Below are 17,575 nucleotides of genomic sequence, written 5' to 3' on the forward strand. Positions count from 1 at the left end.
TTAGGTAAAAATGGCATAATTAGCTAGGTAAGCTCAAAAATGGCCTTTTCTTCTTATTTAGCCTATTTATTCCATTTATGACATAATTTAGCCTATTTAGTCCACAAATGACATAATAAGATGAAGAAAATCCAGGAAGAGGAAGAAAAGAAGAAGATCTTCTTCTAGTTTTCTTCTTCTTCTTCTTCTCTAAAATGAAGTTAGCTCTAAGTTATATAAAAATGGCATAATATGCTTAGTTCACTCAAAATGGCATAATTAGCTAGGTTAGCTCCATTTTACCTAAGTATGCTTACTTCTTCTTCTTCTTCATTTTCTTCTTCCGGTTCTTCTGATTCTAGTCTTCTTCTTCTAACTTTCTTGTTTCCCATTTTGCAGATTTAATTCACTATATGGAAGCTTGCATGGATGCAGTGTTTGTTTCCCTGTTCTTTTTTTAGTTTGTATCGATGAAAAATGTGGAACTTGTTATATGGATGCATGGAACAATGTGTTGGATGAACATTGTGATGTTACTGTAATATGTATGGATGGAACTCTGTTTCTTATGTATATATGTATGTTGTCATGGATGGGGCTATGTGTTGGATACATCATATGTCTGCTGTTAATGTGAAAAAAAATATGTATATATGTGTGTGAATTCCTATGAAATTAAATGGATTCAAATAAAAATAGGAGATATATAGCCTCTTTGTCGTCTGCTGGCAGACAGCAAAGAGGACACGTGGCAGCTACCTGTAGAAACTAGGAACACTGGCTGCCTATTTGGTCACTTTGCCGTACGCTGGCAGACGGCAAAGCGGGGCACGTGGCAGCTTCCCAGTGCTGCCTGGCTGAGCTCTTTGCAGTCTGTCAGCGGATGACAAACATCTTTGAATCTTTGCCATCCGCTGGCGGACGACAAAGAGCGCCGTTAACCCCCTAACGACTCTCACCCGACCACACTGTTGTGCGTTATCTTTGTTGTCTGCTGGCCTCAGATGGAGGATAGCACAATCCTTTGCCGCCCGTTTCTAAGAAGCAGACGGCAAAGAAGGCCTTTGCTAGCACGTGTTCAGACAGATAGTTTGCCATCTGCTGGCGGACGGCAAAGATGTTTGTCGTCCGTGATCCATGCCTTTGTCATCTGCCATGGCGGACACCAAGAAGCTGATTCCAGTAGTGATATACTATCCTTTACCGACAATTAGGGGGACACTACACAATCTATCCCTTGGACCCAACAACGAGAAGGGTTTGAACATGATGGTTTCCTATTGATACTAGTAAGGTACATGTGCATTGCACGCATGAGATTTGGTAACCAAATTATGAATAAATACCACACTATTTCTTCTAAGCTTTGAGTCATATATGCATGATGTAGATGTTCGTTTAATTCTTATAGTTCATCTCATCCAAAATCAATTAGTTCTATAAAACATTCTATTTTAAGATTCATGGAGTTGTGCCTTGTAAAGCATAAAGTAAAAACAAAAAGTGACAATTCATTTGGAAAAAAAGGTTGGGCAATTAAGATATTGAAGATTCTAGAACAAAGGAGAAGTGCTTTTGTTTTGAGGTTTGTGCACTATGGTTAAGTTCAACCATGGAGTCTTCTAGATTGTACATGTGGCTAAATCTGGTGGAATATAGATGATATCCAACGGCCAGTAGTGCTTGGATTTGCCATCTCTGTACGGTCGGATTGCCTTCATCCAACGACCAACTTTCAAACTTATTCACACACTATATAGGGGTATAGATGTGTCCCATGCTGGATAAAATAAAGTTGAGTGCATGCGTTGGACGACCCCCCTGTTGCCACCACCTCGAAGTTGGGAAACCGACATCATACGTATTGAACCAGGCTTGGAGTCGGGTACGGTGTTTGGTTTGTAATGTAGTTGGTGGCCCATCAAAGTTGTGCATTCCGGATTTAAACACATCACACACCACTGTACCCATACATATTTTCGGACCGCTTGCAGTGTATACGGGGTCTTCTAATTGACCACGTCTCCATTGTGCAGTTTTTGTGGCAACACGCATATCTTTTTGGCTCCCTAAGTGTATATATATCATCCCTTTGACTGATAACGACGGGTATGTGCTGGCCATGAATGGATTCCTCCTAGTTTGGGTTAGGCCCGTCACCGTCACATGTAGCTCAACCAAAGCTCGAGCTCATGCGTTGTTAGGATTCCCTCCCACATGCTCGGATTGCTGGGTTCAACATACATCATACCCTGCGTATCTCGTCTTTAACTACCTTGCCTTCACGGTAGTTGTCTGTATCGAGAGGTAGGAACCACATCTAAATTGTACATTATTCTATATTGAAAAGACACATCACCCCTTCCCAACGTACATCATTTTGGGCTGCATGCAAGAGGTGCTGGTTTTGTGGTCCCTCTCATGCGATTTTTATGATTGATCAATATATTGGCCCAAGCAGTTTATCGACAACAACAGTTGCCGTTTGACCAAACAATAGATTGATTGGTCCGTCTTATGGTAGGTCATGGTGACATGCATGTATGAACAAAGTATCGATCATTACGTGCATCCGCCCCGCTGACACGAAGTGGGAGGTGGTGGGACAAGCATCCTAGCTAGCTACGACATTATGTAATTATAGTTATATCCAAGGGAGCTTTTGGGTTTGCGAGGCAGGTCCACCAAATTTATATATGCATTGTGTATTTACAGTTTTAAACATCACACCCAATATTCCTACATATATTTGGGCACTTTTAGGTGGTTCTTGACTTCTGGCCCCTCTCATCGATCTTCGACGACGCGCCCAACCGTGTGCCCGTGCGGTAAAAGTTGTACATTGGAATTTTGAACATCACAGACCACCCTTTTCACTCATATAAATTTGGGCCACATGTTGGAGAGTCCCCGGCGGTGCTGACGAGCTCGGCGATGCGATCCAGCTAGCCCTCATAGAGGTCATCAACGGGGTGGTAACAAAGGAGCTCGCGTGCCATAAGCAGCGCAACCTGCGCGTTCGCAGGCACGCGATGAGCATGAGATGACGAAGCGGCCGCCGGGGTCAGCAACGGAGTGGTCGTGCGTCCATATCGCCGCACGGAGGGCTGCATCGACGAAGCCTGTTGCTCGTCGACCGCGGGGCCGGTGGCAGCGTTGGTTGCGGGCGACGGGGAACAACAGGGAGCACCGTCACCAACAGGTGCCATCTGGGCGACGTGGGAGTCGAGGGTGGCCCAGCGCTCAGCACAAACACGATGAGCATCAACCATGGGGGCGGCGAAACAGTGGCGAATTGACTGGAAGAAGAGAGGCTCCCACGCACCCCTACCTGGCGCGCCAAATATCAAATTTCGGGTTCCGCAGACCCTTGAGAGGTTCGAACTCTGGGGTGCGTCCGAAGAACTCGACCTCCCCAATCTGCCTACTCGGCAATCTCACAGCCTAGCTAGATGAACAGGAAGGATACGGGACACATTAGTTTACCCAGGTTCGGGCCACCTTGTGGTGTACAACCCTACTCATGCTTTGTAGTGGATTGGCCTCAAGGCCTGGGGATGAACTAGTGCAGTACGAGAACAACCTCCGGAGGAGGCATGTTCTTGAGCTGGTGGGGGAGAGGATGATCTCCAGGATTCGGATCCCATCTATGGTGGTGGCTAGGCCCTACTTATATTGGCCTTGGTCCTCTTCCCAAATGAAGGCGGGAAGTGATCCCACAGCGGCCAAATTTGAAGGGAGACAACTAGTACATGCTATGCTGACAAAAGTAGTCTTCGCCTGCAAAAGCCTTCGGTCTTGACGCCGCGATGGGATCGGTGATGACCTCCGTCCTGGCGGTCTTGGTCTTGTTGCACGAAAATGGAAACCTTTGGTTGATTCCTCGGGACTCCGCGCCTGCGCATTCCTCCCTAGCACCAAAGAGGAAACTGCAGTCCTGCGCACACCTGGCCTTGGTCATCATGGCTCACGTCATCTAATCCTCACGAGGTGAAGCTTGCATAGAAACCTCTGCTACTCAGGAGCGAGCCTGAGGAGGCCGCTCCTTCTAGAGGTCTTGGTGTCGTCCCCCTCGTGAGGCTTGGCCCCTCATGAGGGTCTTGAGTTGTTGATGCTGAAGGTGGTCCGTACCAGGCCATCGATGAAGCCATGCCATGGGCCACAGGTAGGGAAGTATGGGTACCCCCATTCCCAGAACGCCGACAGTAGCCCCCGAGCCCAAGGCACGCTCGAACTTGGCTTCGAGGCGAAGCCAATGGGCAAGTGCGGAGTGCCACAGGCCCTAACCGCCTGCGGCCTTGGTCGACGCATGGCGATTGATGGGACGTGGGTGTCTACACTTCCCCATGCTGCCTCGGCAACCGTTAGACTTGATTAGAACCTACTGTATGCAGAGAAAAACCATCATTGCATGGTATTGTGGAGGCCAGCGATTGGCCTCCCTCCGGCTATAAATGAGGGGAGGGGCAGAGCCCCACTCACTCATATCCGTCTTCTTGCTGCCCGCTCCTTCTTATTCTTCTCCGTCTTGCCGTCTTGCTGGAGCATCCATGGCGTCGACCGAGAGATTATCCGCGGCGGAGAAGGGAAAAAACCCTTAGGGGGAGCTTGAGCCACTTCTGTCGAAGAAGAGGTTTAGCTGCCCTCTTGACACCGGCGAAGGGCAGGAGGTGACGCGGCCTTGGTACAAGTGGTCTCCGCCTGGCTTCCTGATCCCTCTGTATGCCCGCATGCATAGCTTCGGATAGGGCGGCTGTGCCAAGCGTCGCGCGGTCCGGGGTCGTGGTGGACAGGCCGAGGCTGCGTGGCCAGCCGGTCCGCGAACCCACGACAAGGGCAACATGCGCGAGTTCGTGGTGTGGGCAGCAATGTCGCCGCGCATGTGGATTCGGCTTTCAAGGTTCTTCATCGAGGAGATGCCGCCGAGGGGGTCGCTTGAGCTATGGCTGCAACACGCCGGGTGCTGCAGCCTAGCCATGGGGGCAGAGGTCGAGGTCGTCCCCCCGAGCGATATATTCATGACTTGAGGGTGGGGAAGGTCGCCTGCGCCTACCGTTTAGAGGGCGCCCACACCATCCACTCCGAGTACGACGGCTCCTCCACGTTGTTTTTCAAGGTCTTCGACGAAGAAGGCCGGCGCCTAGAGTGTTGCTCCAGGGAAGGAAAGCTTTGCGGTGCGGCCGTGGGCATCGGGCTCGCTCCTAGCCTTGCCAGCAGCTCCTCCAGCAGTAGTGGCGACTCCGTGGAATCTAGTGACTCTCCTGAGCCTAGCGAGTCTGGGAGTCCAGCGATGGCAGCTATGTGCCACCGAGCTCTCGCTGCGCCTAGAGTCAGCAGCGGCGTTCGCTCGACGTCGTTGGTGATACCCAGCAGCCGGGGTCCTTTGAGATCTTCTTTTGTTTCCCTGCGCGAAATTGTGACGAGCCCCATGGGGGCATGTAAAAACTGTAGCGCTTTTGCTTTAATGCTATCCTCCCTAGTATAATGTCAAAATTGTGTATCTCGCTCCAACACGGTTCCCCCTTTTCGTTCTCACTCTAGCTTAGTTCTCTACGCCGACAGGACCCTGTCCCGAGGCAGGCTTCAGCCGTCGCTGGCATGCTAGGTCGCGATGCCATGGTCAAGGCTAGGAGGTGAGCGGTCCGAGGTCTGGTAAGACCTCCTGAGGCGCGAGGCTCAAGAGGACCCCTTTGGCGTGCAAGCAGTTCCCTGAAGGCCGAAAAGACAAGCGACATTGCCCAAGTAAGGTTGCAAGAGTTGAGAGATTGGGTCATGAGGTTCATGCTAATATGTATGGGTGACTTTCTTAGTGATCCTGCGGTGATTCCCTTGCGCGGCCCCTAATTGTTCCTTAGTGGTGACGCTTCTGTGTAGGGTCACACCGGCCTCCCCTTTTCCTCGCTCATCTAGATGATCTACGTCCTTGGGTCTCGGCCCTCGAGCAAGGCTCGGTCACCGCTGGTATGCCAGGTCGCGCTGCCATCTTCAAAGCCAGGGGGCGAGGGCTCGAGAGCCAGTAGGAGGTCCTGACATGCGATGCTCAGGAGCCCCCCCTTTAATGTGCAAGTGAATTGCGTGAAAAAGAGATGGTCGGCGGGGCCTGCCCGTAGTTAAGCTCTGGAGATTCCTGTGAGTTAGTCCAAGGAGGAGAAGATGACACATGACCATGCTTGTTGTACTGCCGTTAATCATCCCACAAGAATATGAAGGAACTGAGGACCTGGTGAGGTGACGTGCGCGGGGCAGGCCGCGAGCCAAAACTCGATCTCTCAGATTTGTCAGCGTTGTAGGGACGGACCCGAGCACAAGCATCGTGCCAGCATGTGTAGCCCCCGTTGCTGGATGAGCAAGAGGCAGGTCAGCAGTGCGAGGAGGCCGCAAAGGGCAATAGAGTGCCAGGCAAGAGGGTTATAACCATAAAGCAACCCATGGAAGAAGGTAATGCCAGTTCTGATAGATGCAAGAAGGATACATGCCACAGGGACAAATCCAGGCGGCTTGGGGATAATGCAGCCCGAGGGGCGCCCCCAACTAAAGAAACCAAAAGATGTCACCTGGCACTGTTGCTGAAGAGATGTTGGAGTAGCCGCAGACACGTGCTGCAGAAGTTGCTCCTCATGAGCCGCCCAGGTCATGAACCTCGGGAGGCTCTGGAGAACAGGGGGCTCACGAGGATCCATCGCCATCTTCGTCAGGATCACCTGGTGGCTGGCCTCCTAAGCCGCCAGGACGCCCCACATGTGGCGCTGATGCACGACAACCCTATTCAGCAAGCCGAAAGGCATGCGAATGTAGTTGTGAGGGGGGGGCTTGCACCGGCCAACGTGGGATGGCCAGAAGAGTTCCCGAGACGTGGCCCTGTTGAGCCTGGGGATGTTGACACAGGCGCGTAGGTCACTGTCCTCGCCGGGGCACGGAGCTACGTCGTGTGGTGGGCGATGGTCGCCCCGCATAGCGCTTGCCTCCTGAAGCTCCTCGATTGCCTTCGTCATGAACTCCCTAGCGCCTGACGCCTCGCGTCATGCGCTTTCCTCACAGAAGCGAACGTTGAAGCACTCCTCCACATGGCGCCCTAGCACGTCCTTCGTGACGCTGGACAGGTCAGAGGCCCTCCAGAGGAGAGCCCCCGAGCCCAGCCTAAGAGGGGCGCCAGGCGCGCCTTCCTATGTGAGAGAGGGTGGCGCCCCGTCAGTGGGCACATGGCTTGAGGCAGCGCAGCCGGACACCCCACCCTCCTGAGGTTCTTGGCGGAGCAGCTGCTTCTTCTTGGGGATGGCCTCGGGAGGGTAGATAGCGCCTTTGTCATCTGGATCCTCAACTGCTGCAGCTTGATAGGCGCGCTCGATCGAGCACACCGCGTCCTTCTCCTCGCATGCGATCGTGATGATGCCGCGGCTTCCCCGCATCTTGAGGACATTGCAGCCATGGTGGGTCATGGCCATGAACTTTGCCAGGGCCAGGTAGCCGAGGATGGCATTGTACGGGAGGTGAATGTGGACGACGTTGAAGTCAATGAGCTCAGTGCGGTAGTTTTCATGCTTGCCGAAGGTGACTGGGAGGCGGATCTGCCATATCGGGGTGGTGGAGCCATCGGTTAATTCTAAGAAGGGCTTGGTAGGCTGCAGCTGGTCATAGGGCACTTGGAGTCGGTCGAATGTCTCGACAGAGAGAACATTGAGTCCCGCACCGCCATCGATGAGTGTCTTGGTGACGAGCACATTGCTGATGGTAGGCGAGCAGAGCATCGGGAGGGCACCGTAGTTGCCACGCACTTGAGCTGGTCGGAAGAGTTAAAGGTGATGGTGTACTTGGACCACCTGAGTGGATGTGCTGCCTCGAGCTTGGGGAGGACTGCGTTCACCTCGCGCGCGAACTACTTGAAAATGCGATGGGAGGCTGGGGCCTGAGCACCGCCTAGTATGCAAGCGATGGCACGAGGCTCCTGGAAGGCCCCAACCCCCTCTTCCTGGTGGTGGTCATTGCTACCTCTTGAGCACTGCATTGGTTTTCCCTTGAAGAGGAAAGAGTGACGGAGCAAAGTAGTGTAAGTATTTCCCTTAGTTTTCGAGAACCAAGGTATCAATCCAGTAGGAGGCCACACGCAAGTCCCTCGTACCTACATAAACAAATAAGAACCCCGCAACCAACGCGATAATGGGGTTGTGAATCCCTTCACGGTCACTTACGAGAGTGAGATCTGATAGAGATGATAAAATAATTTTTTGGTATTTTTATGATAAAGAGTAAAAGTAAAGATTGCAAAATAAAATAGATTGGAAACTTTATACGATAAAAGATAGACCCGGGGGCCATAGGTTTCACTAGTGGCTTCTCTCAAGATAGCATAAGTATTACGGTGGGTGAACAAATTACTGTCGAGCAATTGATAGAAAAGCGAATCATTATAACAATATCTAGGCATGATCATGTATATAGGCATCACGTCAGTGACAAGTAGACCGACTCCTGCCTGCATCTACTACTATTACTCCACACATCGACCGCTATCCAGCATGCATCTAGAGTATTAAGTTCATAAGAACAGAGTAACGCATTAGGTAAGATGACATGATGTAGAGGGATAAACTCAAGCAATATGATATAAACCCCATCTTTTTATCCTCGATGGCAACAATACAATACGTGGCATTTCCCTTTCTGTCACTGGGAGCGAGCACCGCAATATTGAACCCAAAGCTAAGCACTTCTCCCGTTGCAAGAAAGATCAATCTAGTAGGCCAAACCAAACTGATAATTCGAAGAGACTTGCAAAGATAACCAATCATGCATAAAAGATTTCAGAGAAGAATCAAATATTGTTCATAGATAGACTTGATCATAAACACATAATTCATCGGATCTCGACAAACAAACCGCAAAAATAGTTTACATCGAATAGATCTCCAAGAAGATCGAGGAGAACTTTGTATTGAGATTCAAAGAGAGAGAAGAAGCCATCTAGCTAATAACTATGGACCCGAAGGTCTCAAGTAAACTACTCACATATCATCGGAGGGGCCATGGAGTTGATGTAGAGGCCCTCTGTGATCGATGCCCCCTCCGGCGGAGCTCTGGAGAAGGCCCCAAGATGGGATCTCTTGGGTACAGAAGGTTGAAGCAGTGGAAATAGGGTTTCGTGGTGCTCCTAGATGTTTTTAGGGTATATGAGTATATATAGGAGGAAGAAGTAGGTCGGTTGAGCCATGAGGGGCCCACGAGGGGAGGGCGCGCCCAGGTGGTAGGCGCGCCCCCCTACCTCATGTACTCCTCGTTTGTTTCTTGACGTCCACTCCAAGTACTCTGGATCATGTTTGTTCCAAAAATCACGTTCCCGAAGGTTTCATTCCGTTTGGATTCCGTTTGATATTCCTTTTCTGCGAAACACTGAAATAGGCAAAAAATAGCACTTTGCACTGGGCCTTGGGTTAATATGTTAGTCCCAAAAATAATATAAAAGTGTAAAATAAAGCCCATTAACATCCAAAACAGATAATATAATAGCATGGAACAATAAAAAATTATTGATACATTGGCGATGTATCAAGAATCCTCAAGCTTAATTCCTACTCGTCCTTGAGTAGGTAAATGATAAAAACAGAATTTTTGATGTGGAATGCTACCTAACATAATTCTCAATGTAATTCTCTTTATTGTGGCATGAATATTCGGATCCGTAAGACTCAGGAAAAAAGTTTAATATTGACATAAAAATAATAATACTTCAAGCACACTAACTAAGCAATTATTTCTTCTCAAAATAACATGGCAAAAGAATTTTCATCCCTACAAAATCATACAGTTTGGTCATACTCCATTTTCTTCACAAAAGAATGCTCTCATCATGCACAACCCCAATGACAAGCCAAGCAATTGTTTCACACTTTAGTAATCTCAAACTTTTTTCAACTTTCACGCAATACATGAGCGCGAGCCATGGATATAGCACTATGGGTGGAATAGAATATGATGATGAGGGTTATGTGGAGAAGACAAAAAAAAGAAAGTCTCACATCGACGCGGCTAATCAATGGGCTAGGGAGATGCCCATCAATTGATGTGAATGCAAGGAGTAGAGATTGCCATGCAACGAATGCACTAGAGCTATAAATGTATGAAAGCACAACAAAAGAAACTAAGTGGGTGTGCATCCAACTTGCTTGCTCACGAAGACCTAGGGCATTTGAGGAAGCCCATTGTTGGAATATACAAGCCAAGTTATATAATGAAAAAATCCCACTAGTAATAAAAGTGACAAAACAAGAGACTCTCTATCATAAAGATCATGGTGCTACTTTGAAGCACAAGTGTGGAAAAAAGGATAGTAGCATTGCCCCTCTATATATATATATTGGCCTTTCTAATTTTTTATTTGGGACAATGCTCTATTAATGATGATCATCACACTTCTATTTATTTACAATTCAATGATTACAACTCGATACTAGAACAAAGTATGACTCTATATGAATGCCTCCGGCGGTGTACCGGGAAGGGCAATGAATCAAGAGTGACATGTATGAAAAAAAGTGAATCGGTGGCTTTGCCACAAACACGATGTCAACTACATGATCATGCAAGGCAGTATGAAAATGATGATGTGTGTCATGATAAATGGAATAGTGGAAAGTTGCATGGCAATATATCTCGGAATGGCTATGGAAATGCCATAATAGGTAGGTATGGTGGCTGTTTTGAGGAAGATATTAGGAGGTTTATGTGTGATAGTGAGTATCATATCACGTGTTTGGATGCACCGGTGAAGTTTGCACCAACTCCCAGGGTGAGAAAGGGCAATGCACGGTACCGAAGAGGCTAGCAATGATGGAAGGGTGAGAGTGCGTATAATCCATGGACTCAACATTAGTCATAAAGAACTTACATAGTTATTGCAAAAATCTACAGGTCATAAAAAAATCAAGCATTACATGCATGCTCCTATGGGGATAGATTGGTAGGAAAAGACCATCGCTTGTCCCCGACAACCACTCATAAGGAAGACAATCAAATAACACCTCATGCTTCAAATTTGTTACACAACGATCACCATACGTGCATGCTACGGGACTTGCAAACTTCAACCTAAGTAGTTCTCAAATTCACAACTACTCAACTAGCACACTCTAATATTACCACCTTTATATCTCAAAACAATTATCAAGTATCAAACTTCTCCTAGTACTCAATGCACTTTTTATGAAAGTTTTTATTATACCGATCTTGGATGCCTATCATATTAGGACTAAATTCATAAACAAAGCCAATTACCATGCTGTTCTAAGGGACTCTCAAAATAATATAAGTGAAGCATGAGAGATCAATAATTTCTATAAAATAAAACCACCACCTTGCTCCAAAAGATATAAGCGAAGCACTAGAGCAAAATTATCTAGCTCAAAAGGTATAAGTGAAGCACATGGAGTATTCTAATAAATTCCGATTCTTGTGTGGCTCTCCCAAAAGGTGTGTACAGAAAGGATGATTGTGGTAAACTAAAAAGCAAAGACTCAAATCATACAAGACGCTCCAAGCAAAACACATATCATGTGTTGAATAAAAATATAGCTCCAAGTAAAGTTACCGATGCACGAAGACGAAAGAGGGGATGCCTTCCGGGGCATCCCCAAGATTAGGCTTTTGGTTGTCCTTGGATTTTACCTTGGTGTGACATGGGAATCCCCAAGCTTAGGCTCTTGCCTCTCCTTGTTTCATAATCCATCAAAACTTTACCCAAAACTTGAAAACTTCACAACACCAAACTTAAAAGAAAATCTCGTGAGCTCCATTAGTAAAATACAACAAACCACCACTTCAAGATACTGTAATGAACTCATTATTTATTTATATTGGTGTTAAACCTACTGTATTACAACTTTTGTATGGTTCATAAACTCTATTTCTAGCCATAGATTCATCAAAATAAGCAAACAACACACGAAAAACAGAATCTGTCAAAAACAGAACGGTCTGTAGTAATCTGTAGGTTTCGAATACTTATGGAACCCCAAAAATTCTAAAATAAATTGCTGGACGTGAGGAATTTATCTATTAGTCATCTGCAAAAATAATTAACTAAATATCACTCTCTAGTAAAAAGTGGCAGCAAATCTCGTGAGCGCTAAAGTTTCTGTTTTTACAGCAATATCACAAAGACTTTCGCCAAGTCTTCCCAAAGGTTCTACTTGGCACAAACACTAGTTAAAAGCATAAAACCACATCTAAGCAGTGGCTAGATGAATTATTTATTACTAAACAGAACCAAAAAGCAAAGAACAAAAATAAAATTGGGTTGCCTACCAACAAGCGCTATCGTTTAACGCCCCTAGCTAGGCATAAAAGCAAGGATATATCTAGGTATTATCATCTTTGGTAGGCAATTCTTCAATAGAACACTTATAACCCTTAGGAGTTTCCTTCTTTCTATTAATGATAAAACGTTTAGGCAAGAAATCAAGAAAATCATTTGTAGAAAAAGGTTCCTTAATGATAGCGAGAAAGTTGGGGTGAACACTTATGGATTTGAGATCCGCATTTTCCTTACTAGAAGTTTCACCCTTATTTTTATTAACGTACATTAGTTTGGCAACTTTGGTGGGAGCATTTTAAATTTTTTTTACGGCAGAAAAAGCGGACCCCAAGTTAGTAATAATACCCTCAAGTTTATCAATTCAAGTGCAATCTTGGTCTATTCTTTCACTAACTACGGGTTCTTTTTCTTTAAAAAATTTCGGAGTAACTCCTACCTTAGATCCATATTGGGTAATTTGGTTGTGGATCTTTTTATCCAAATTCTCAATCAATTCCACAGTGGCAACTTTATTTTCAATAATATCGAGCCTTTCATAACATGTTCCAAAGTTAACATAGTCCCATTAACCAAGAGAGGTGGTGTGCCAAACAAATCTAGCATAGCATTATAAGAATCAAAAGTGTGGCTACCCAAGAAATTTCCTCCGGTAATGGTATCAAGAATATATCTATTCCATGGAATGATGCCTACATAATAATTGCGAAGAAGAATGGAAGTATATTGCTTCCTAGTAGATCTATTTTGCGCAATGCAAATTCTGTACCAAGCATCTTTAGATTTTCTCCCTCCCTTTGTTTAAAATTAAGGACCTCATTTTCGGGAGACAAAGGAGTAGATAAAGGACTAGCCATAACGACGAAGCAAGCGAAAGAAAAAGTGAACGGAAAAAGAGGGCGAATAAAACGGCAAGGGTGAAGTGGGGGAGAGGAAAACAAGAGGCAAATGGCAAATAATGTAATGCGAGGGATAAGAGTTTATGATGGGTACTTGGTATGTCTTGACTTGTGCGTAGACTCCCCGGCGACGGTGCAAGAAATCCTTCTTGCTACCTCTTGAGCATTGCATTGGTTTTCCCTTGAAGAGGAAAGGGTGATGCAGCAAAGTAGCGTAAGTATTTCCCTCAGTTTTTGAGAACCAAGGTATCAATCCAGTAGGAGGCCACAGGGAAGTCCCTCGTACCTACACAAACAAATAAGAACCCCGCAACCAACATGATAAAGGGGTTGTCAATCCCTTCAGGGTCTCTTGCGAGAGTGAGATCTGATAGAGATGATAAAATAATATTGTTGGTATTTTTATGATAAAGAGTAAAAGTAAAGATTGCAAAATCAAATAGATTGGAAACTTTATATGATAAAAGATAGACCCGGGGCCATAGGTTTTACCAGAGGCTTCTCCGAAGATAACATAAGTATTACAGTGGGTAAACAAATTACTGTCGAGCAATTGATAGAAAAGCGAATAATTATGAGAATATCTAGGCATGTTCATGTATATAGGCATCACGTCCGTGACAAGTAGACCGACTCCTGCCTGCATCTACTACTATTGCTCCACACATCGACCGCTATCCAGCATGCATCTAGAGTATTAAGTTCATAAGAACAGAGTAATGCATTAGGTAAGATGACATGATGTAGAGGGATCAACTCAAACAATATGATATAAACCCCATATTTTTATCCGCGATGGCAACAATACAATACGTGTCGTTTCCCTTTCTATCACTGGGATCGAGCACCGCAAGATTGAACCCAAAGCTAAGCACTTCTCCCATTGCAAGAAAGATCAATCTAGTAGGCCAAACCAAACTGATAATTCGAACAGACTTGCAAAGATAACCAATCATGCATAGAAGATTTCAGATAAGAACCAAGTATTGTTCATAGATGTAACACCAACGATGCGGCTATATCTCCCACGTGTGGGAGCATGACTTAGAGGCATAACCGCATAGTAGGCATGTCGCAAGAGGGGTAATCTTTACACATCCCATCTACTAAATAAGAAAGGGATAAAGAGTTGGCTTACAATCGTCACTTCACACAATACATGAATATAGCATTACATCATGCAGAATACAAACAAGGTCCGACTACGGAACCAAAATAAAAGAAGACTACCCCTAATGCAAAACATCCCCGATCGCCCCGACTGGGCTCCACTACTGATCAACTGGAAAATGAAACAACACAACGAACACGATCTTCATCGAGCTCCTCCTTGAGCTCGGTTGTGTCACATGCACGGACATCATTGGCACCTGGAACTAGTTTTGGAAGTATCTGTGAGTCACGGGGACTCAACAATCTCACACCTGCGAGATCAAGACTATTTAAGCTTATGGGTAGGAAAGGGTAGTGAGGTGGAGCTGCAGCAAGCACTAGCATATATGGTGGCTAATTTACACAAATGAGAGCGAGAAGAGAAGCAAAGCACAGTCGTGAACTAGAAGTGATCCTGAAACTACTTACGTTCAAGCATAACACAAGAACCTTGTTCACTTCCGGGACTCCGCCGGAAAGAGACCATCACGGCTACACACGCGGTTGATGCATTTTAATTAAGTTAAGTGTCAAGTTATCTACAACCGGATATTAACAAACTATCTTATGTGCATAAGCAACAAACAACAAACAACAAACTATGTTGTTAACTAACTATCTATCTAGGCATGTTTAAATGAGGCCGAAACAACAAACAACAAGTCCGAAAAATATCTAGGCATGTTTAAATGAGGCCGAAACAACAAACAACAAGTCCGAAAAATCCTCATGTGCATAAGCAATTTAATGCAACAACAATTTTAAACATCTTAATGTTGTTAACATGATGCGGATGACATGTTCAAGTTTATGCAATTTTAAGAAAATGTTGACATGATAAGATATGAGGCATTTGTCATCGTGGAGGAAACGAAGGGGGTGCCACGGCAACGATTCCGAAAATGATGCCACGGCAACATAACGGTTCCGGTAGCTCATGGAGATATCGGTGCAAAGGAAGTGTGACGGGAGCGTGTCATGCAAGGATGGTGGGGTGCTCCCGGATACCGGGTTCCCACATGTCGACGACGGTGCCAAGCGACGGGTTCCCACATCCAAACATGCATCTCATACCACACAAGCATTTGTTCTTGGAAGGTCGTCTCGGGGTTATACCTTCGAAGCGTGCATTATCAGAACTAATCAAGTTCGGCGGTAGGGGTACACGTGTCGAAGGGGAAGTAATTGTTCATGGGTTCGTCATGGGAAGTAGCGGTTCACGCGATGGTAGTTGAACTTGACATTTGTGTTACACGGGTCATCCGCGACAGTCGTCATACATGGTTCGGAGTGGTACTTGCATCTTCCGACTTGTCGGTCTCGATTCTTGCGATGGTAGTGGTATACGTTTCGTTTTCGGAGAGGTACTTAACGAATCTAATGTCCTCGGGGCGATGGTAGTTGTACACGGTCCACGATTCGTCGATCGTTCGGGGTTCTACTTGCGGGTCTTGCTGACATGAGGGGTACTTGGCGTTTCCGTGTGATGTAGGGGTACATGTCAATGGTCGTCGTGGTACTTGGTGTTTCACACTTGCCGATCCCGTCAACTCGAAGGGGGTACTTGGTACAATCCGCATAGTCATGCACTTGTCGTCGAGGGACTTGACGGATCCGAGGCTTCCGAAGGCAACGGTAGTGGGACTTGTATCAACATGGTGTAGTTGTACTTGCTGGTGGTGGTGCTTGGCGAAAACCGAGATGGTCTTGACGTTAACAGCCACAAGCGGGGGTGCACGGAGGATGCGTCTTGCGTTCTTCGCGGAGTTGGTCTTGACCATGGTGTTTCTGCGGTAGCCGGAGAGCTCATGGCCTGCAGCAGCAAGGCATGGAACAGAGTCGTCGGGCACTGATGGTGGAGGAGAGATGGCCGTTGATGCACGACTGCTTGGTGGTGGGGCGCGACGTAGCTGCGGCTGCTCCCAGCCGAAGCTCGGGCCTCCGTGTTGTCGAGGCGCGGCACAGGGAGATGGACGGATGGATGGCGTGACGGAGGGCAGCAACCGGCAACGACTCCAGTGGCTGGCGTGGTTGAGGGAGGAGGCGAACGGGGCGGAGGAAGGAGATGCCGGCCGGGGACGAAGGCAAGGGCGCCGTCCCTCTATGTGTGCGCGGGAGGCCGGTCCGGGCACCATGGCTAGATGGCGGCGCAGAGGCGCGACGCGAGCAGCTGGAGTGGCAGCTGAGGGAGGCGCGACAAGGTGCAGGTGGAAGAGGCACTCGGCGGGTCAAGGTTGAGCTCGCGCGTGAGGGCAGAGTGTGAGGGCTTGGTGCTCCTCCCTGGAGCGTGAGGAAGAGAGTGAGAGGAGGGGGGTTCGAGCAGAGCGCTGGAGGGAGATGGGGATCGAGATCCCCTCTTGACGGCGCTGGTGGGAACGAAAGGGAGAGGACCAGGGGATTGGGGAGATGGGGGTTCGCTAGGGGCTAGGGTTAGGATTAGGTGGGCCTGGTGCGGGAAGTTGGGCGGCCCAGGTGAAGTTGGCCTAGGGATTAGGCAGGGGCGCGGCTGGGCCTAGGGATGGGCCCTAGAGGCCGGCCTGCTGGGGTCTCTCCTCTCTCTCTCTCTCTAATTTCTAAGCAGAAAACAAAAGTGGAGAAGAAAATAAAGAGGGAGTGGTTAGGGAAAGAATTGGCACACGCAGATAATATTCCCGGACTCACAAAAATGTGTACGATCCAAGAAAAATGGAGTGGGCATTTTTCAAAGTTTAAATTCAAACTCATTTGATTTAAAATCAAATGGTTCGAATAGGAAGTGAGGGTTAGGAAGGTCCAAAAATGTTCAGATTTTTGGTGGAGCTCCGAAAAATGACGAAATAATTTACGGACAAAGTTCGAGGTCAAGAAGCGAGATAACAAAGGCATGGGGAAATTTTGCAAGTGTTTTTTAGGTAATACCATAAGAATGAATTATTTATCATAGCTCCCTAATATTGGGAGGGTATGTTATAAAGAGAACTCACCATGTGAATTCACTCAGTTTAAATGAACCAAAGATCCATGCAATTTATTTAGTTGAGTTGATATGCAAAGGTTAATGACATGATGGCATGATGACATGATGCAATGCACATGATGCAATGAACCAAAACAAATCACACGACGAAACCCGGAAACCCTGAAAAGCATCCGAAGCTTCGGTCTTGGGGCGTCACAACACTCCACCACTATGAGAGGATCTCGTGCCGAGATCTAGGATGGCACCGGAGGTAAAACGGAATAGGAAGAGGAGAGGTAAAACTAA

General features: G+C 47.0%; 1 protein-coding gene across 1 annotated transcript; it reads right to left on the reverse strand.

Annotated features, from left to right (window-relative positions):
• Positions 1–7,142: 7,142 nt before the first annotated feature.
• On the reverse strand, positions 7,143–16,466 carry LOC147984913 (uncharacterized). The gene is made up of 2 exons (XM_087541316.1): positions 15,903–16,466; positions 7,143–7,544 (listed from the first exon to the last, which is right to left on the reverse strand). Exons 1-2 carry the CDS (start codon positions 16,464–16,466, stop codon positions 7,143–7,145), a joined length of 966 nt encoding a protein of 321 aa, XP_087397442.1.
• Between the last annotated feature and the right edge of the window lie 1,109 nt (positions 16,467–17,575).

This window comes from Triticum urartu, chromosome 2A (assembly GCF_056163025.1).
Source record: "Triticum urartu cultivar PI428250 chromosome 2A, HENAU_Tu73, whole genome shotgun sequence".
NCBI lineage: Eukaryota > Viridiplantae > Streptophyta > Magnoliopsida > Poales > Poaceae > Triticum > Triticum urartu.